The 21458-nt window shown below is 34.3% G+C and overlaps 1 protein-coding gene across 1 annotated transcript in view; it reads left to right on the forward strand.

The window, feature by feature from the left end:
* The window catches only part of TMEFF1 (transmembrane protein with EGF like and two follistatin like domains 1), a 140736-nt gene that overhangs the window by 106080 nt on the left and 13198 nt on the right, over window positions 1-21458 (forward strand). The window contains exons 7-9 of the mRNA XM_051995535.1: window positions 2176-2241; window positions 8220-8343; window positions 17327-17485. Of these exons, the coding sequence (XP_051851495.1) occupies window positions 2176-2241; window positions 8220-8343; window positions 17327-17485 (349 nt within the window). The remainder of the gene's footprint in view (window positions 1-2175; window positions 2242-8219; window positions 8344-17326; window positions 17486-21458) is intronic.

A 21458-nucleotide genomic window follows, 5' to 3' on the forward strand; every position in this document is an offset into this window, starting at 1 on the left:
TTAATTTAATTTTCTTTTTTCCATCACATGTAAACAACAAATTCCTAATATTCTTTTTAAAATTTTTTGAGTTCCAAATTCACTCTTTCCTTTCCCTTCCTCCTAACCTTCCTTGAGAAGGCCAGAAATTTGATATAGATTATAGATGTGCAGTCATGCAAAACATTTCCCTTTACAACCTGGCCCCAGCTCATTTATTCAAACTAATTTTACATTACTCTCCCTCATGTCAAACTGATCTACTGACATTCCATCTCTTCCCTTTTTTATGGACTATTCCCCCATGCCCAGGATGCGATCTTTTCATTTCTTTCCCCTAGATATGTTACTTCCTTTCGATATTCATTTCAGATTTTATTTGCTTCAAAAGATCTTTACTGACTGCCTTAGATGTGAGTGCCCCTACCAAATCATTGTGTGTTTATTTTTCATATATCCTGTACTTATCAATGAACTTTCTATTCCTCCTCCTCCACCTCCCCCAGTACAATATAATCTCCTTGAGAACCTATGCTTAATACAGTACCTAATACATATTATACAATTTGCCAGTGAATTATTGAATGATAAAGTAGAGAGTAAATTCCTTGAGGGTAGAAACTATTTTGCCTTTCTTTGTATCACCAATGCTTAATACAGTGCCCGGCAAATAGCAACTTTTTTTGTTTATTAATTGCTTATTAATAACAAATTTTAAAGTAAATGTTTATTGATTGAAGATGATCAGGATGGCTATGGATCTAGAGACAGGAAAACTTATCTTCCTCAGTTCAAATTCTTGTCTCAGACACTTAGAAACCCTGTGACTCTGAGCAAGTCATTTTACTCAGTTTTCTCATGATCTAGAGAAAGAAATGGCAAACCTTTCTAATATCTTTTTTGAGAAACCCCCAAATGGGGTGATGAAGAATTGGACACAACTGAAAAATGACTGGACAACATTTGTTCAATTAATCCTCATATGGCATGATCTCTAGGATCACCTCAAATCCAGCATCTACAGGATGCTCTTCATGGTCGCATCAACTGTATATGTCTTCTCCTTTCAGATTACCCATTAAGAACTTGGTTTTGGGGGTTGCTATATTTTCAAGAAATAGTGGACCCTGAATGGGTTCCTAAACATGCCAAGGATGAAGCCCTTCCCTGAGCTGACATAATTTGTTATTAACGTCACACACTGGTCTCCCTGTGTGTCCTTGGAAATCAAGGCAGACACTTGTCAATCTGCACTAGACTGGGAAACTGCAGCTGGGTCTCTTGTAGATAAATAGATCATCCCATTTTCAGAAGTCTAGCATTTCCTAAGGGAAAAGGATGCTTGTTTTGACATCATAATTATTCATGATTTCTCCTCTTTTGATACTCCCATTTGGGTGGAGATTTCTTTTTCTCCTTTTTTTTTTTTTTTTTTTTGGTCACAATTTTATAAATATGAAAGCTTCTGTTTGGGTTGTAATCTCTTTGCTCTGGCTTAGGGTTCACATGCATGTTAATTTCTCTTGTAATAAATCTAGTTTTCACATAAATTTTATGAAATTATAATGGACAGATTTTACTCCGATGTATCTTTTATATACCTAGTTAATTAATGTTGTTTCCTCCATTAGAATCTACAATACTTGAAAATAGACTTTTCCCCTCTCTCTATCTCTTCTCTGTCTCTCTGTCTTGTCTCTGTCTCTCTGTTTCTGTCTCTCTTTTTCTCCCTCCCTCCCTCCTTTCTTTCCCTTTCTTTATATGACAAAACCTTATCACTCTGCCTGGCACATAGTAAATGCCCAATAAATGTTCACTGATTCCTGCCATTTATTGTTGGATAGCTTCTGGCTTTGCTTCCAATATTGAGATTCTATAATGGATAGAGGTTGACTTGACTAAAATTAATTTAAATTAAACATATACTTGGACTGAGCTATAGTAATAGCAAAGCTACTGGGTCAAACTCCATTAGACTTCATTGGGTAGTCAAAAAAATAGAAAATGGCAGTGTGGGGAAGCATAAGTAAAGAGGTAGGTAATGAGAAAAAAAATGAGAACCTTGAGAATAATGAGATTTGGTCATAATTGCAAAAGCTTTAATTTTGTCAAGAGAATTCTTCAAATATCAACACTGTAAAAATGATTTGAAAACCTTACATAATATTGATTTCTAAAAATTGTTTTATCTTACAGACACAGATGATACTAGTTTGTTGGGAAAGAAGGATGATGGATTACAGTATCGACCAGATGTGAAAGGTACTTTCACATTATTTTTCATTTATTGAAAGATAAGAAACTAGTTGTGGCTTCCTTGTGTGTTCTGTTTCCTGGCATCACTAGCTACTCCCATTTTTGCTTTCTGATACCCTCTGTCATAGTTCAATCCTCAGTCTGCTTTTTTTTAGGTGATATTAAAGGGCATCTGTCAGCTTTAGAGCTCTCCCATTCCCCTCCCCCCTTCTCCAATGGTAGGGAGCTCTTCCAGGCTTATTAGCCCTGGGGTGATGCTAAAAAAAAAAAAAAAAATCAATTCTCTTTGTTCATGTACTCTACCACAAGTGCTAGCTAGAATTAGCTTTCCTTTTCTTATCATTGGTCTCTTTGGACCAACAGTCCAAACTGTTCCATCCTATTTTTCTGTATAAGAAGAAAGGTCTTGGTAGCCAAACAGAAGAACAATTAGTAGATTGATTAGGCAAAACAGTCACAAAAATAATTCTGACTTGGCTCAAATTACTTGATGAAATTAAAATTTAAAACCTCTGGATCACTTTTGAGATACTAGAAATCTTCATAGCTAACACAACTCTTCCGTCAAAGTTTTCAAATGTAAACATGAAGAATCACACACAATGTTTTTTTTTTTTAAAGTATAAAGTTTACATGTTTTTTAATTTACATCTTAACCCTCTTGATAAGGCCTTTAATTTTAACTTTAACTTTTATTCTGGAGCAGGTGTAGGGAATAGAGTATGAGATCCGAAGACTCATTTTCCTAACTTCAAATCTGACCTCAGATACTTAGACTGGTCAAGTCACTTAACCTGCTGTTTGCCTCAGTTTACTCATCTGTAAAATGAGCTGGAATAGGAAATAGCAAGCCACTTTAGTATCTCTGCCAAACAAATAAACAAAAAAACAACCCAAACTGGGTCATAAAGGGTCAGACACAACTGAAATGACTGAACAACAAAAACAATAACTGCAGCAACAACCCTCTTGCAGACATATAGACACTAGAAAATTTTAGGTGAGAAGTGTTAAAACAGAAACCCAACAAATGGTTTAAATGGTTATTTGAATGTTTAGAGCTGTTAGAGAATAGAAAGGAAAAGGGAGGGAACAAGCATTTATAATGCCCTTACTATGTACCAAGAACTGTGCTAAGCACGTTAGAAATTGATGCACATATTTAAAAAAATGCAAAAGTAGTATAAGCAGTTATCTATGATTTGTAGGATTTAAATTTTCATTAACTTCTTATTCATGAGAAGTAAAATAACAAGAAGAAGCAACATGTGAATAAATGTCAAATAATTCTGGTTTTCTATCCTGGTTCTAACATTTAATATTAATGGTTAACTTCAGCAAATCACTTTTATAAAACAGATTTGGGTTTGGGTGATCTCTAAAGACCCTTCCAGCTCTAAATGTTATAATCTTTAATAGATCGTTTCATTTATGAGAACGTTTCATTTATTTTACTAGCTGTGTGACCCTGAGCAAACCATAAGCTTATCCTATGTCTGTCTCAATTTCCTGATCTGCAAAATGGGAATAACAATAGCACCTTTCTGTCAGGGCTTTTGTGAGGAAAAAATTGGGTTAATATTTGTAAAATGCTTTGAAACCTTAGAATATTATGTAAATGTTATTATTTCTGAAAGTGAATACCTGACTTTGAATATCTGTTTGAAAATGCCAATGATGGTAAATAAAAATGACAGTTATATAATTTTTCATTTTTTGTTGTTGTTTTTTGCAAGGTAATTGGGGTTAAATGGCTTTCTCAGGTCACACAGCTAATAAGTGTAAATGTAAGACCAGATTTGAAATCTGGATTCTCCTGACTCCAGAGTTAATATTCTATTCACTGAGTCATCTAGTTGCCCCTATATAGTTCTTTATGTATAATATCCCATTTAAACCTTACAGTAGCCCTATGAAAAAGTTAGTACTGCTATATTATCTCCAATTTAAAGACTAGGAATCTAACATATAGAGAACTCATGTGTTTGTGATCAGCTAGCTAATAAGTCAGGATTTCTAACTCTATATCCTGACTCCAGAGTTACTAAATCTGATTCCATGTCCAACATCTGTTCCTATGTGCTGCCTTTGTATGCTAAAAAAGATTGGATGGTCATCTATTATCTTTATCTTCTGATTTCAAACAGGCAAAGATTCTCTGCCTTTTCTTGATTAAAAACAGTACAGAGAGTAACAAGAACATTTGAAGTTTACCTCAGTACTACACTTCTTTGAAATAAATACTTCACATCTAGGTCAAGAACCCTTCCTCTTCTTCCCCAACAATGATATACCACAAATCATGAGAGTATATTCATGGAGAGTGTTCCTGGTGGTTCAGACATTCCATCAACAAATATTTCTTACATGCCTCAGGTATGCTATCAAAAACCTGGTAAATTAGGATAGATTTAATAAGGTCAAATTTGATAGAAATAGATGTAAAGATGTTAAGTTTTAACCCTTGGTTTCAAGAAGTTGACTTTATAAGTACAAGATAGAAGAGACATGACTAGACAGCAGTTCATCTGAAAATAAAAACTCATCTGGAGGTTCTGGTGGTTTGTGTCAACAATGTGGTAATGAATACTTAGGTCACATTGAGATACATAACTTCCAGTAATAAGGAGGTAATAATACCTTTCTTGGGTTATATCACATTCTCAGGTGACATAAATCTGGAATGGACAGTTTTTAAATTGTATGGATATTTATATATTTATGTTTTTATATGTGTATGTGTATATATATATATATATATATATACACAAACATATATATGTATATTTAATCAACAAAAATCCACATTATTTCCTATAATCCCAAATCCCTCTTTTAAATGAAAATGAAAGAAAAATAAAACCTCTATTACAAACATATATAGTCCTGAGTTCAAATCCAGCCTCAGATACTTACTAGCAGTGTGACCCTGGGCAAGTCATTTACCCTGTTTGCTTTAATCTACTGGAGAAGAAAATAGCAAACCACTCCAGTGTCTTTTCCAAGAAAACTCTATGGACTGTATGATACTTGGGGTTATGAAGAGTCAGACGTAACTGAATGCCTGAACAATAGAAACCACAAAAAAACCCAGCAAAAATAAAACTAATAAACTTTTTAGAAAAGGAAAACAGAAATAAACACACACACATATATTTGTCACACAAATTTCTATATTGGCCCATGGCTAACAATAAATATCTCTCTGCAATCTATGTCCTTCACCTCTCTTTTAGGAAGTGGATTTCATCTTTAGTACTCTGGAGTCATCATTACAATGGTCAGAATTCCTAATTCTTTTAAAGTATAAATTATTCTCCTTGTTTTGTTCATTTCATTTAGTATCAGAGCATACAAGATTTCCCAAATTTCTCTAAAACCATCTCCTTCATAATTTCTTAGCACACAATACTATTCCATCACATTTCTAGACTATAACTTGTTCGACCATTTGGGATAGATAATTATTGTGGGTGTGTTTTTTTCAAATGCAACAGTATAAACAGATTTAGAGCTAGAAGGGACTTTGGAATCATCTAAGCTAAACCTCTTATCTTTTAAGAAAACTGAGGGCTAACAAAGTTAAGTGGATTTATCTGTGTAATTCTTTAGCAAAGAAATAAGATCCATGTATAGAAATTACGGGGAAGCCAACCACAGGAAGAATTTTCTAATAGTTAGACTTTCCCCCAAATAGAAGGTTGGTTTGAACTCTATTAAACTTTATCTTCTTTTTTTTTTTTTTTTGTCCTCTGTTCTATTTTATCAAGATCTTTTAGTGCCTGATTATATTCTCCAGAACATTAGTTATACTTCCTAGCTTTATGAAATCTTTAGGTATGCTAATTATGATATTTATGTCTTTATCCAAGTCATTTATAAAAACATTGTCTTGAGAATGACTGGAGGCAAAGCCCTGCAGCAGACCTCTAGAGATTTTTCTCCATATTGACCATCAGTAAATTAATTAGCACTCTGAATTCAGTTATTCACTTCTTTCAGAATCTGCCTAAATATTATATCATCTGGCATAAAGTATCAATTCTACTTATTTGATCTGACAAAATTTGGAGAAATTTTTAGGAGCCACAGTTTATTTGTTTGAAAAATGAAAAGGTTGGACAAAATGATCTCTTAAGCCATCTTCCAGAGCAGGTTTTCTATGGATTTATGAGTTATGAGTCTCAAACACAGCATATTAATTTCTAATATTCTGAAATATGTGGGATTTATTGGCTGACAACAATTGTTAACAAACAGAAATAATCAAACTTTTCTATCATCTGGTGACCTGGTGACTTTTTTGAAAGAGTAATCAAAAGCCAAATTAGAAGCATATTGAAGCTATTCAAAGTTCAAAGAAAAATCTTATTTTCACCAGTCACACTAGCAGTTGATCAGTAGCTATCCCTTTGCCAACTGATGGCATGATATCTGACTGTCATGTATAGTGCCTTGCTGATGAGGAAAATGATCATTGCCCATGCTGCCGTAAATAAAGCAGCAGGAATGGAAAATGATTGTAGCAGCTGTGTGTCTATAGGATGGATAGGAGGCGGGAAAAGAGAGACTGATGAAAAAAAAAAAAGGTTACAGACCATCCAGGTGTACAGTGGACAAGTCCTAATCAAAGGATTTGGCAGTGGTGGTTGAGAAAGAACAGATGGAAATTCAAAATGCCATATAAACAACAGCATGATTTGGCAACTGCCCAAAGGAGAGATATAGAAGCATAAAAAGTCTTAATCCATGGTAAGATTTAGAAATCAAGCAGTAGGAAGGATTTAAGAGGAAAAGAAACGTTATTTTGTTTTGGTTTTTTTCAACTACATTATCAAGTTAGAGTGATAGAAAAAGTCCGTATTGATCTAAGAATTCCCTACTACTGGGTATACATAACAAGCAGGGAAAAGAGAGAAGTGAATGGCACTGTATATGCTAAAATATTCACAGCAACACATTTTGTGGTAGCAAAACATTGGAAACAAAATGGATACTCATTGACTGGGGAATGGCTGAACAAAACGTGGTACATAAGATCATTGATCTATAGCTGCAAAGGACCCGCGAGGTCATTGTTTCCAACCTCCTCATTTTATATTTGAAGAAACTGATAGCTGGAGAGCTAAAAGTGTCTTGCTTGTTATCACACAAATAATGAGTAACAGAGGCAGAATTTGAACCCAAGTCCAATTCCAAACACAATACTTTTTCTACTGACATGCTGCTTCTCTAAGAAATGATAGTTCTGAGGAATATAGAGAAACATGGAAAAATATCTGATTTAAAGCAGTATGACATAAGCAGAACCAAAAGAACAATATCCACAAAGGCCACAAAAATGTACATTAAAAGAATATTGAAAGATAGCTGGTCTGATTAATTGTACTAATCTTGGTCCCATAAAATTGATAATGAAATATATCTCCCTCCTGTTAGCAGAAAGGTGGGGGCCTTTGGGACATCGGCTATCAGGCACAGCTATTTTGTCTATTGTTTGGCTTAACTAATTTTTTTTCTTTTTTACAAGGAAAATTTCAAGAGAGTAGAAAAAGCAAACAGATCAAAAAATGATTGGCACAAAAACAAAAGGCATGAATAATACTTTTCCTTATTAAAATAAAGCTTTGACTTTAATGTCTTAGGAAATCTCATTTACTTCATATCAATTTTTTTTTGTCTCAATGTAATGACTAGACAAATGAAAGATTGAATTAGCCAGTTTGCTCTGCCATCTATCAATTGCAGAGGTACACCTTCCAATTGAAAAATTTGGTTTATTTCTTTAGTAGTGGAATTTAGCACTTGATTTTCAGATAGTCATAGCTTATAATAGTCCCATGTTATAGAATTTCCAAAATAATTTGAACCCAAAGCTATCTTATTTTTTTCCAGTTATCATCAAAAATTCTTGGGGATAAAAATCTTTTTTTTTCTTATTTGCATTTTGATATTTGATGAATATGTTTATGTGGTTCTTTTAGATGCTAGTGATCAAAGAGAAGATATTTATATTGGAAACCACATACCTTGCCCTGAAAACTTCAATGGTTATTGCATACATGGAAAATGTGAATTCATTTATTCTACTCAAAAGGCTTCTTGTCGGTAAGTCAGTAAAAAGACAAATAGTACAGTCTCTAGGTTAAGATTAGATAAAGCTTTTTTTTTAAAACAAAGATCATTTATTCAGAGAAGAAAGTCAATTGTGATTTATATATAAGTGAAAAGGTAATGTTTGGATTAGTTGATTATAAAAATACGTGTGTAGCAATGAAAGATTGTTTCTTTATCTTCAAACAGAATTGTATTAATATAGAATGACTACATAGGAAGAACATAAAATTACTAAGAAGAGGAAACAAAACATTATTCTACTATTAAGTTCAAGAAATAATTATATACTTCAGTTCTATTATAGCCTGTTAAGAAGGGGTGAAGAGTATAGTAAGAAAGAAAAGAAAAAGGGATTAAGAGAGACTTCAAGAGAGAACCAATGTTATAGCTTGCATTTTGTTTTCTTTGTCAGTTTTCCTTCCTTCTTGATCTCATTTTTCTTGTGCAGCAAGATAACTGTATAAATATGTATACATATATTGGAATTATCATGTATTTCAACATATTTAACATGTATTGGACTACCTGCCAGCTAGGGGAGGTGGGGGAAAGAGGGGAAAATTTGGAACAAAAGGTTTTGCAAGAGTCACTGTTGGAAAAATTACCCATGCATATGCTTTGTAAACAAAAAGCTTTAATAAGAAGAAGAAAGAGAGAAAACCAAGAATAAGGATAGAAAGTGATACTGAGGAGAGATTCAGATCTCCCCTCTCCCAACACCCCAGTCTCCCCGACCTTACTCTCCCTCAGACAAAATTCCATACCTTCTACCACCTGATTTACTCCTGATTTTCCAATTTTATTTTGCATTTCTCCCTCTTTATCCAAATTGATGATCCCTGAATTAGACATTGTATCATCCATTTAGAAGCCTTGGCACAGATTTTCTCTTGCATAGAATGTACTCCCAAATTAATTCTCCCTTTTAGAATTCCTAGATCTCATCCAGATTTCCAGATTACCCAATGGGAAACCATTTCTGAGCTTTCTTTTGGAAGGCATTCTCCTTTGACTTCCCTCTTTTAGAATCCCTAGATTCTTTCTAGATTTCCTTAGCTACCCAGGGAGAAACTATTCCTGAGCTCTCCATTTGCCAATGCTCTCTTCCTCCTCAAATGATTTCCTGTTTACTTATTTTCATGTTATATTCTCCTAGGAGAATATAAATTATAAATCTACTCATTCATTTATTTATAAGTTGTAGCTTCCCTTTCTATCCCCAGTGCCTAGCCCAGTGACCTTACATATACATACAGTAGATACAGATGTACAGAACTATAGGTGTTTGTTGAATTGAATCCTTCTACTTACCTCAACCTAGGAATTATGCACAGCAACCAACTATCAGAATTGTTCTGGGTCCAGATCAATTGCTCTTATATATACTAAAAATTCTCTTATAGGTGTGCTCAACACATTATTTGGTACAAATGGGTTCTCAATTATGTGTTGGTTTAAAAAATATATATTTATTTAAAACTAAATACAAAATTAGAAAAAAACAAAATAAAAAAAGAGAGAAAAGGAAAATTTTAAAGAGAAAAAAACATTGTCATGTGCCCAGCAGAACATCAAGGATTCAAAATATGTAACAATAAATTTTTCTTTCAAGAAAGCATATATAATAATAGAAGAAATTATATTTATGATGTCTATCTTATTTTGCTTCCTTATATATTATTCTTTTATTCTTTATTGTACACTTTATTCTTTTTTTCTCCTTTCATCCCTCCCGCCTGCCCCAAGCAGGCTATATATATATTTTTTTCACATTCACACCCACACCCACATATATATATCTATATACACACATATACACACCTACATACATACTTCTAAAACAATATTAATATGGCTGACATATAATGTAGATTTCTCTCTTGATTGAATTTTTAAATTTAATCTTGTCTGAGGTCAATGATTACTAGCCCACATTGGATAGAAGAGTGCTGCTTTTTTCACTAGAATTAAGCATTTCTGATTCAACCCAAATATCTCCATCTGATAATCAAAAAAAAAATCAGCCAATCTGTAACCCTAACTCTAACTTTATCATCAAATTTTAAAAGAAACCTCTTAAATGTACAGGTATGGTTAATCTTGATGACTTTTAAGAAGACTAAACTTAGAGGAAAAAATATAGACATCTTTAAAACTTTACACAAGTAGAAAGAAAGCATAAATCTCTTAATGTATAAGAAATTACAGGCATTGCATTGCAAAAATAAAGTTTGATTTGAAATGTAAGAAACTATAGATGGCGCTAAAAACAATAGAAAATTAGAAAGAATTCATTAATCAGACTGAAAAGCAGATTAAAATACAAATTTTATTTGCTGATATGATAAACCTAAATGCTTAATGAGGTTGTGCTTTTTTTTACCCTCAACATAAAAACTGCAGTTTTTATGGATTAAAAATACAAAAAATAAAATAAAAAGAAATCTCAAAAGTTCTTGGGAAATGGCAGGTAAATGAATTTCAATATTTGCTCATTTTCCCTTCCCTGTGTCTTTTCTTCCATTACTCATAAATTAAAATTTTAAATTTAAAAGTTTAAATTAAAAAAATATTAAAACTCTCAAATATCTTATAAAATAGAAGCTGCCAGTGGACTTCATTGACTCAGTAAGGCTGAGGACTTAGCACAGCTCTGCCTCATTTAAATCCAATTTATGTGGCAAGTCTAGATCAAGCCCTTGTCATGTCATCGTCCTCATCTAGAAAGAAAGACAAACAATAACATTAACTTGGCTACTTTCTTCTACCCTTAGTTCAACAATCCAGTGGAAATTTCAGATTTCTATGTCTATCGCCAACTTCTGTAAGGTGGATTACTCTAAATTCTTTGAGTAGCACTCTTTCTCTTCCTCCCTTACCTTCTTTCCCTGCTCCCCACTTTCTTCCCCCCAAATCCCCTTGAAAAGCAAGTGACCAAACTTTACAAAAATTGCTTTTGGAGATATGACTGGGGCAGCTAGGTGGCAATAGAGTACTGGGCTTGACATCAGGGAACCCAATCTTCCTGAATTAAATGTGGCTGTAGACACTAGCTAAACAAGTCAATTCACCTCATTTCCCTCAGTTTCCTCGATTATAAAATGAGCTGGAGAAGAAAATGACAAGCCACTTTAATATCTTGCCATTGGGTCAGAAAGACACGACTCAACAAAAGCCACACATAAGACTGACCAATTAGAGGAATCTGGCCTGGGGTTCAGAATTTTCCCCCAACCTCTTAGCTTCATGTCAGGTGCTTTAAATGTGGTATCTTTCTTCTTTCCTCTATGATACACTACTCTATAAATCACTGCCAGGGAGCTGTTTTAATTATGCAAGCAATGGTATCATCATTTTTCTTATCAGCAAATCTGCCCACCAGATAGGGGGCTAATGACCATCCATTTGCATGCTGGTAACTATTGATCCACTAGGAGTTTAATTTAGAATAAAACCTTTTATCTGTCAGCCCATCAATTGGAATCCCCTATTATCTGGCAAAAGAACAGCACTTTAATAGCAGCTTGAGGCAAATGCAAACTCCTGACAAGTCTTCAGAGTCATCCAAGAAAGATTAAATGAATCTTAGACTCGTTAGTATATGGTATATTTTAGGAATTCTAATTTGAAATTTGATCATACAAATATGGTAAATCATTAAGATAGAGCCTCCCATCCTGTAACTTTCTGAGGTAAAGTTCTGATATAATAACAGATTACAATTATAGAGCTCTTTAGAGTTGTTCTAGTACTTCCTCAAAGAAACTCTTGTGAGCAAATCAGGGCCATCATTTTAAAGATAAAGAAATTGAGGTTTAAAGAAGCTAAGTGACTGACCCATGGCAATACAGCTCATGAAGCCATGACTCAACTTATGTCTTCTGGCTTTAAATCTAGAGCCCTTTGTGAATTGTTTTAATAAAGAACCAAATCACAGAGATGAAAACATCTCCATTGCTTCTGAGTGGGCCACCTTTCACTTCTTCAGTTCCTCCTCAGTCAGTTGAAAGCCCACCTTAATCTCCTGACCATTGTTCTCTTTGGAAGTATAGGGGAAAGGGAAGGAAGCATTCGTGTTTAAACATTGCCGGCATTGTGCTCTTAACAGCCCACTGAGGAAGATGCTACTATTATCCCCATTTTCAGTTATGAAAAATGAGATGGAGATTAAGTGATTTTTTCTAGATCATTCAGCTAGTGTGAGGTCAAATTTGAACTCAGGTCTAGTGTTCTCTTTCCCGAGCCTTCTGGACTGAAGTATGTATTCAAAGACAATGGTCAGTCTCTCCAGACCTTCAGAAGGTCGTACCATAGTGGATATTTTTTCATCTTTTTAGACTAAAGAGAAGGTTAAAAACATTCCTTCCAGCATGGGTAGCTAGGCTGCTCAGTGGATAGAGCTCTGGCTCTCTTCCTGAACTCAAATCTAGCATTAGACATTTATTAGTTGGATGATCCTGGGCAAGTCACTTAAGCCTGTTTGCCTCAGTTTCCCCATCTGTAAAATGAGCTGGAAAAGGAAATGGCAAACAACTCCAGTATCTCTACCAAGAAAACTCCGAATGGGATCATGAAGAATCAGATATGACAGAACAATAAATATGTGTGTGTGTGTGTCTGTATGTGTGTATGTGTGTATTTCTTTGCTTGTTGTCTCCCCCATTAGATTGTGAGCTCCCTGAAGACAAGGATGTCTTTTGCCCCTTTGAATCCCCAGTGTTTGGCAGAGTGCCAGGCACACAGTAGGTGCTTAATAAATGTTTATCAATTGACTGAGTGCAAGTTCTAGGAGAACTCTGTCCAGAACTGCACTGGATCCAAATAGCAACAATAGATAAAAGTTGGTATTGTTTCACTCAGAAGGGCAAAGGAAGTTGGACCTTTTCAAAGATACCATTCTGAGGTAAACAGATTCAAGACCCTCTTTTAGCCTGCCATTTATAAATTAAGTTCATAGGGATAGTAGAATTTCTTTGGTTTAAGGGTCTGACCACTTGGTTTGTCATTCTTTTTTTTTTTTCTGTCAACTTGTCTTCTTTCTTCCTCTTTGGGTCAGTCTCACCACAAAGACTCAATAAAACTCACCCTAAGAAATATGGAAATATATTTTATTATTTTCCTGCCCTATCTTGTACTCTAATGGAATCAATCTAAAGATGTTCATTCTCTAATTCATTCGTTGGATGATTCAGTATGTTTTACTGAATCTTTTGTTCAAGCCATTGTGTGGCTATATTCAGTAAAGCAATACATATTTATTAAGCCTCAACCATGTGCCAGATACTGTGCCAAGTTCTGAAAACAGAAAGAAAGGCAAAAGACTGTTCTCATGGAGCTTTTAATCTAATGAGAGAGACAACATGCAAACAATTATGTACAAACTATATACAACATAAATTGGAAATAATCAACAGAGGAAAGTCACTAGGATTAAGAGAAATTGGAAAAGACTTCTTGTAAAAGGTGGGATTTTAGGTGGGACTCGAAGTCAGGAGATGAAGATGAAAAAGGAGAGAATTCTAGTCATGGGGGACACTAACAGGAAGTTCCAGGAGCTGAAAGATAACAAGTAGTGTCACTGGGCTGAAGACTATGTGATAGGAAATAAATTGTAAGAAGACTAGATGGGGCTAAGGGAGGCAGAAGGAGCTAGACCAAATAGAGGATGTTATATTTGATCTTGGGGGTAATAGGAAGCCCCACTGAAATTTACTGAATATGGGAATTACATGGTCAAACATATTAAGAAGACAAAACTTTATTAAATAAAGAATTTTGTAAGAAATATGTTTACCACGCAAGTACTTTTTTTAGAACTTTCAAAATAGTTATAACTTTACAGATGCTATTCTTATTTCTGTAATTCCATTCAAAGCCAGGCCCTTTAAGGAAAACTTGGAGAAAACTGTGTCTTGATGTCATATTTATAGATATGTCTTTTTTTTTGAAATTATAATGAAGAGTTTCTTAAAATGTCAGAATTGGAAAAAAATAGAAATCAACACCTTCAACTAGCAATCAATTAAGTCTCTACTTTAAAAAAAAAAAAAGGAAGAAGAAAAGGAACCAGAAGCAGAAGGAGAAGATGAAAGAAGAAAAGGAAGAGATGAAGAAGATGATGAAAGAAAAAAAGGAAGAGATGAAGAAGATGATGAAAGAAGAAAAGGAGAAAGAGAATGATGATAAAAGAAGAAAGAGAAGATGAAAATGAAAAAAGAAAAGAAAGAGAAGGAGATGAAGATGAAAGAAGAAAAGAAGAAGAAAGAAGGTGAAAGAAGAAAAGAAGGTGAAGATGTATAATATCCAGGCTAGCTCTCTGGAGGGCTTCAGGATCAGTCAGAATCAGGATGAGTCAAAGTTGTTGGTCTTTAGGAGGAGAAGTGAAGGAGGCAGGCAAGCTGCCATGTAGCTCATCAAAGATGAATCCTGGACTCTGGAGTCTGGAGCCTGAAGTTTTCCTTCCTGAGCATGCTGCGGCAGAGAGACCCTGACCCTCTCTCTCAGCCCTCCAATCCTTGCCTAGGATTATCTTATCACAACACATTCAGCAGGTGCCATTCTTGAGGAGAGCCATCACATCACCAATAGCATCTAAGTATGTGTTTATAGAACCATTATCTCACATTGAGTAGGTACTTAGCCTTAAGTGCTCTGCTGCCTTAGATTCAAGTACACTTTTTCAGAGTTCCAGTCCTCTACAAAGATGAAAGAAGAAAAAAAAGAAGAGTAGATGAAGATGGAAAAGGAGAAGGAAGAGGAAGAAGAAGAATAGAAGGAGGAAGGAAGAAGGAAAAAGAAAACAATAAACAGGGTCTTACTACCTACTTTACCACATAGTCATTTTCGTTTTATTCACTAGCAGTCAAAGAGTCAACAAAAGGATGAAGGAAAAGATAAAGTGGCTCTTCTTGTGTGTAAACTCAATTGTACTTTTTGCCTCCTGAGTCTTCAGTCTTTCTGGTTCTTTGGCCAACAGGAAAACTTCTTGTCACCATTTAACACTTCTACCCCTGTAACTCCCCTGATATTTGGGATTGGGAGCAAGTTTACCCATTCTGGATTCTACATTCTGGATTGGTACTAGGTAGGAGCTGTTTAGCATGCTTTATAAACCTGCTAGATGAGCAAATCCAAGCATGCTCTAAGGAGTCACCCTTTGTTGGTCTGTCTCTCCCTTACACTGAAAGAAAGGGTCATATTTGGAATGGGGGCTGACAAGTCAAAAAACACTGGTAGAAACAATAAAGAGAGATTTTCTGCAGAGCAGGAAAACTGATTAGGAAAAGATTGATTAATCTTTGATTTGGTAATTAATCTTGTGGAAAGTCAACTATATTGCACTACACAGGTGGTCATAGACCTGCAAATGATTCATTGTTCATCTCTGTGAAAAAGAGGAAGACTACCACAGTGTAAAATAACAAGGAGGTCATGATTCAGTCAGAGTCATCATGGCCCCTCTAGCTAAGGATGAGACCTAGAAAGTATTAGAGGTAAAGTTAGTCTGGAATGCCTGGAATATTCTCTCAGTGGGGTGAGGGTGGAAGGCAGGGAAGTACTGTCCATTCAGACAAAAGTGAGATCTTTCCAGGGATTTTTTAATGTTAAAGAAGTAGCTAAAAGAAGACCAGGAGCCTCGGTCACAGTATTTAATAAAGGAAATATAGGGAACAAGAAAGAAACAATAGCTAAGGAATTAAGATCTGGAGATCTCAGTTATAGAGTTCCTTGAGACATGGGCCCCAGTACTGCTGATGGCTCATTTTTCATTCAATGTATTTCATGGTATATGGCCTATTCTTAAGAGCAATTTCTGCCTTCACCCACTGAGACTTTTGTTGATTTACTCTATATGCCATTAATGGGACTGAAACACCTGCGCCCTAGCTTTCACTCTAGTAGACTAATAACAAGGATCCATACAATAAAACAAAATATGAAAAGTGCTATATGAGGGAAAAAATTTAAAGTTGCTATGGGAGTTTCAATATGAAATTCTCTTTTTAATTTAATGATCTTTTAATAATCAAAATATTAAATAAAAATTGGTGTCTTATTTGATTTTAAAATATTTTTTAAAGTTTCTTAAAATTCTTTTTAATTTTTTAAATTAGAAAATCTATAAAGTGAGCCTTTATAAAGTAGGGATGTGTATATCTATAATTCCAATTACCCCATCATTTTCATTATAACATTTTGTTTGATTTTAAGGATTTCCCCTTACTGTGTTAATATCTTTGTCCAATTCCCAAATTTTTCCTGTTTCTTTTTTTTTTTTTTTTAATCATGCTCTAAATGTAAATGCCTTTCCTATATCTTGTTCTGCTTGTTTGGTGAATCTTAGGTGGATATTTTTTTAGTTTCTTCTATTTTTTTTTCTTTTCATTTAGACCATTTTCTTCATTAAATTAAATAAGAAGCTATCTAATATATATATATATATATCTTTCCAACCTACATAAATTTATGATTAAGTGCCATATATACTCTGCTTTGTTAACTATTGTTATACTAACATGAAATTCTTTTGTTATTAGTTGATTACTGAGAATTAAAATTATGTTATCTTCATTACTCAAATAGAAATGGGGACCAATGATCCATAGGTTTGGATCCTTGCAGCCACATATTGATTCATCTTTAAAATGTAATATTATCTATGTTTTCTTGTATTTTTATTTATTTTATTAAATATTTCCCAATTATATTTTCATCTAGTGGAGGAGGAACACTCATCAGTGTTGTGACTGAATATAACCTACAGGCAAAGAATTTAACACCCCATTAGTGAATTTCTGCCATTTTGATCCATTATATTGATTTTTGGTCTCTTATCTTACACTTTCACTGCTTTGATTTTGTGCTTAATTTTCCCCCATCAGCTCAAAGAGTAATAGAATGAGTTTATAAAAAAGGCTTAAATATTAAAATATTAGTTATTTGTATTTGTGAAACCTCCTTTTTCTTCTTTCAGATGTGAATCTGGTTATACTGGACAGCACTGTGAAAAGACAGACTTTAGTATTCTCTATGTGGTTCCAAGTAGACAAAAACTTACTCACGTCCTTATCGCAGCCATCATTGGAGCTGTACAGATTGCCATTATTGTTGCAATTGTCATGTGCATTACAAGGTAGGTAATGATAGCAGAAACATTAATTTGATCTTAGGAGTTGGTGACAGAAAGGGAACAATTCATTTCCTTCCTCCCGCTTTTTTTCACCCCATGCTACTTTTGATTTTAGTCCATTTGTTAAACCTCCTCACTCCCTGTCTCATACAAATCATAGTATTTGTGCAGTAAAATTGACTAGACCAAGTAAATGTTATAGACAGGCTTGAGGTAAGCCTGAGGTTCTTTCTTTCTTTTTCTTTTTTAAATAATATCCTATTCCCCCATCCCCATCCCATTACATATAAAAATACTTTTTTAACTTTTTTTTTAAGTTTTATGTTCCAAATTCTATCTCTCCCTCCCTTATGTCCCCACTTCCTAAAAAGCCAAGGAATCTGATATAAGTTACACTGTGTAAGCATGTAAAACGTTTCCATACTTGTCATTTTGTGGAAGAAAGCCCTAATGAAAGAAAGAAACAAACAAGCAAACAAAGAAACAAAGGAAAGAAGAAAGGAAGGAAGGAGGGAAGGAAGGAGTGAGAGAAGAGGGAGGAAGGGAGGCAGGAAAGAGGGAGGGAGGAAGGAAAAATAAATAGCATGCCTTTTTTCTGCATTCATTCTCCATAGTTCCCTCTTTGGAGGTAAATAGCAATTTTTATCTTAAGTCCTTTGGGATTGTGTTGGATCATTATATCAAGAATAGCCAAATTCATTGTATAATATTGTTATTACCAAGTGCAACGTTCTCCTGATTCTGCTCACTTTACTTTGTATCAGTTAGTGTAAATCTTTCCACGTTTTTCTGAGAGCATTTCTTGTTCATTTTTTTCTTACAGCACAATAGTGTTCCATTACAATCATATACCACAACTTGTTCAGCTTTTCCCCAATTGATGGGTAATCCTTTAATTTCCAATTCTTTGCCACCAGAAAATGAATCACAATAAATATTTTTCTACAAATAGGCCCCTTTCCTTTAACAAAAACAAGTCTTTGGGATACAAATCTAATAGTTTATTGCTGGATCAAAGGTATATACACAGTTTTATACCCCTTTGGGCATAGTTCCAAATTGCCCTTCAGAATGTGAACCCAAGATTCTTGAATAACAAAAATACTCATATACCCATCTTTCCACCAGAATGTGTAAGAAGGTTCTGAAGACATGTTCTCTAAGTTTGTATTATAAGTTTTTACTATAGACTGTAGAGTTAGAGTTGAGGAAGATCTTGGAGATCATTGAGACCAATTTTTTCATTTACTAAGTGAAGAAATTGAGACAGAGTAATGACTTGCTCAGGGTATGCAATTAGCTAGCCTTTCTGACTTAAAAGCCAATAGCACTCTACCCACTCCTTACATTAGAGTCCCATTAGAGTATAAATAAGGACTATAGAACCCAGAGCTATAGATGTTTCCCTACAGACCAGAATCCTCACCTTCAATGGTTTATAAAAAGCTGGGGATCTAAGAATAGGAGGCCATTTTTCATTGATGTCTCAAGGAGCAAGATTAGAAAATGATAGAGCTGCAAAAAAATTACATACATATGCATGGAGACCAGTAGCCTTATAGCCTCCTCAAATAATTTTTTTTAGCCCTAAGTGAATAGTATCAATAAGATTATCTCTTAAATGAGAATAGTAAGCGGGGTAGTAATGGGGATAATAATAGTAATGGGGATAATAATAGCACCTACTTCTTACAATTGAGATAGAATTTATAAAGTTCTTTGCAAATCTCAAAAAAGCACATTATAATGTTAGCTATTACTGTTGTTGTTATTATTATTACTGCTTTAGAAAGGACATGGAAAATCTAGACTATGTCCAGAGGAGGGAGAATAACCAGGATCTTGGTCAAGTCATGAGAGAATCTCATGTGTAGAAAATTTAGCAGGGATATAATGTCTGTCTTCAAAAATTTGAGGGCTTCTTCTTTGATCCCAGAAGGCAGCACTTAATAGAAGTTATAGAGAGACAGAGATGAATTTGGTCACTAAATACTTCCAAAGAATTAGAGTTAATAAAAAATGAATTGGAGATTGTAGATGGACTCTGAGTGGAAGCTGAATGTTAAAAAGCTGATTCATGCTTCAGATATGGATTAGAGGATCTCTGAGGTCTCTTCCAGTTCTAATATTCTATGATTTTATCTTTTATCTAAAGAGGAAAGGAAGAGTCATGAGGAGCAAGAGGAGAAAGAGAAGAGAAGAAAATAATCATCTATATAGTTCCTACTCTGTGCCAGGCATTGTATTAAATTTTTTCAAAAAATATGAATATTATCTTGTTTGTTCCTCACAATAATCCTACCAGGGAAATGTTATTATCGTCTCCATTTTACAGATGGGGAAACTGAGATTAAGTGAGTTGCCCAAAATCTCACAGTTAGTTTCTGAGGTTGGATTTGAACTTAGGTCTTTTTTGCTTTTTTAAAATAGTATCTCAGTCTTGTATCCACTGTGCTATCAGTTATCACTGTCCTGTGGAGCTAAATAAATGTACTTTGATGTTAATGTCAAAGCCAATTTAGCCTCCAGGCATCAGAATCTCATATTAGAAGTAAATGAAAATACTTGTTTTGAACCAGAACTTGTTTGAAGGTAAGCAGGGAGTTTGAAGGTAACCAGGATTATGGAATAGTATTGGCTTCCGCATAGCATTGGACCTGAAAAGAGTCAAGGCAAATACAGTTTAAATTGGTTCTAGTTTTTCCTAATGTAGACTATTTCTTTTCTTCCTCCCTCACTATCCTTTTTTTGGTTCATTTCATTTGTTAAACATCTCCTAACTGGAGTAATAGAATTTAGCTTACAGAATCAGAAACCCAAGTAAGAAACAGAGGCAGGTTTTGATTGATTTGATCACTTCTTCCTATGTGTTTATTCTGTTCTTATGAGAACAATGGTTCCCATTCTTTCTTTCTTTCTTTTTTAAATAATTTTAGTCAATCAAGAAATATTTATTAAGTGCCTACTCTCTGCCAGGCATTATACTAAACTCTGGACTTATGAAAAGAGGCCAAGATAGTCCCTGCCCTTCTTGTCAAAGACTAAGAAACATTTCCATCAAAAATATTTTAAAATAAACATGCTTTACCACCCTGTTTTAACAGAGCCATATGGTTTTTAAAATGGAGAAATAATTGCTTATGCTCTAGAAAATAGGCTGATTTTTTTACTGAAATAGAATGTTTCTATCATCTGAACCAGTGGTTCCCCACCTGGCATATATATATATATATATATATATATATATATAATATATATATATATATATATATATATATATATATATATATATATATGACAAGGAATACAAGGACAAGGACTGTTCAGTTAAATCCTCCCCTCACCCCCCCAAAACTCACTTCTATTCTATTGAGCTTAATCTCTTTGTTTTATTTCTTATGTACATAAGCATGATAAACTCCAGCATTTATTTCCTTCTAAATTGAACAGGGGATACAGGAAAAGGAGGAAACATTTTTATAGATCCTATGTGCCTGGCACTGGGCTAAATATTCTATACAGATATTATCTCATTATAGCCTCAAAATGACTCTATTCTTCCCATTTTATAGTTAAAGAAATAAGGTAAGTGGTTTGTTCAGGGCCACAGAGTATCTTAGGATGGATTTGAACTCAGGTTTTCCTAATTCTAGACTCAAAATACAGGCACAGTGATCTCTAGAATTTATTTCCTTCACATTGAATAGGAAGTAGTGAAAAGTTTACTGAAAGCCAAGGGATATGGAACCAAAAGAGATTGTAAATCCCAAACTAAACATTGTCGGAGGACATTAATCGTTCTTGCCATCCTCCTCATTCTTGTGCATTTATATAACGTGCTACAGTTCATAAGATATCTTTGCCATAGGAGGCAACCTGTGAAGGGAGTTTGAGTACCCCAGGACTTATCTGTGACCACATGACCTTAACAAATCATTTCACCCCTCTCAAAGCTTCAGTTATCTATTCGGGGAAG

Source organism: Antechinus flavipes, chromosome 1 (assembly GCF_016432865.1).
Source record: "Antechinus flavipes isolate AdamAnt ecotype Samford, QLD, Australia chromosome 1, AdamAnt_v2, whole genome shotgun sequence".
Lineage (NCBI taxonomy): Eukaryota > Metazoa > Chordata > Mammalia > Dasyuromorphia > Dasyuridae > Antechinus > Antechinus flavipes.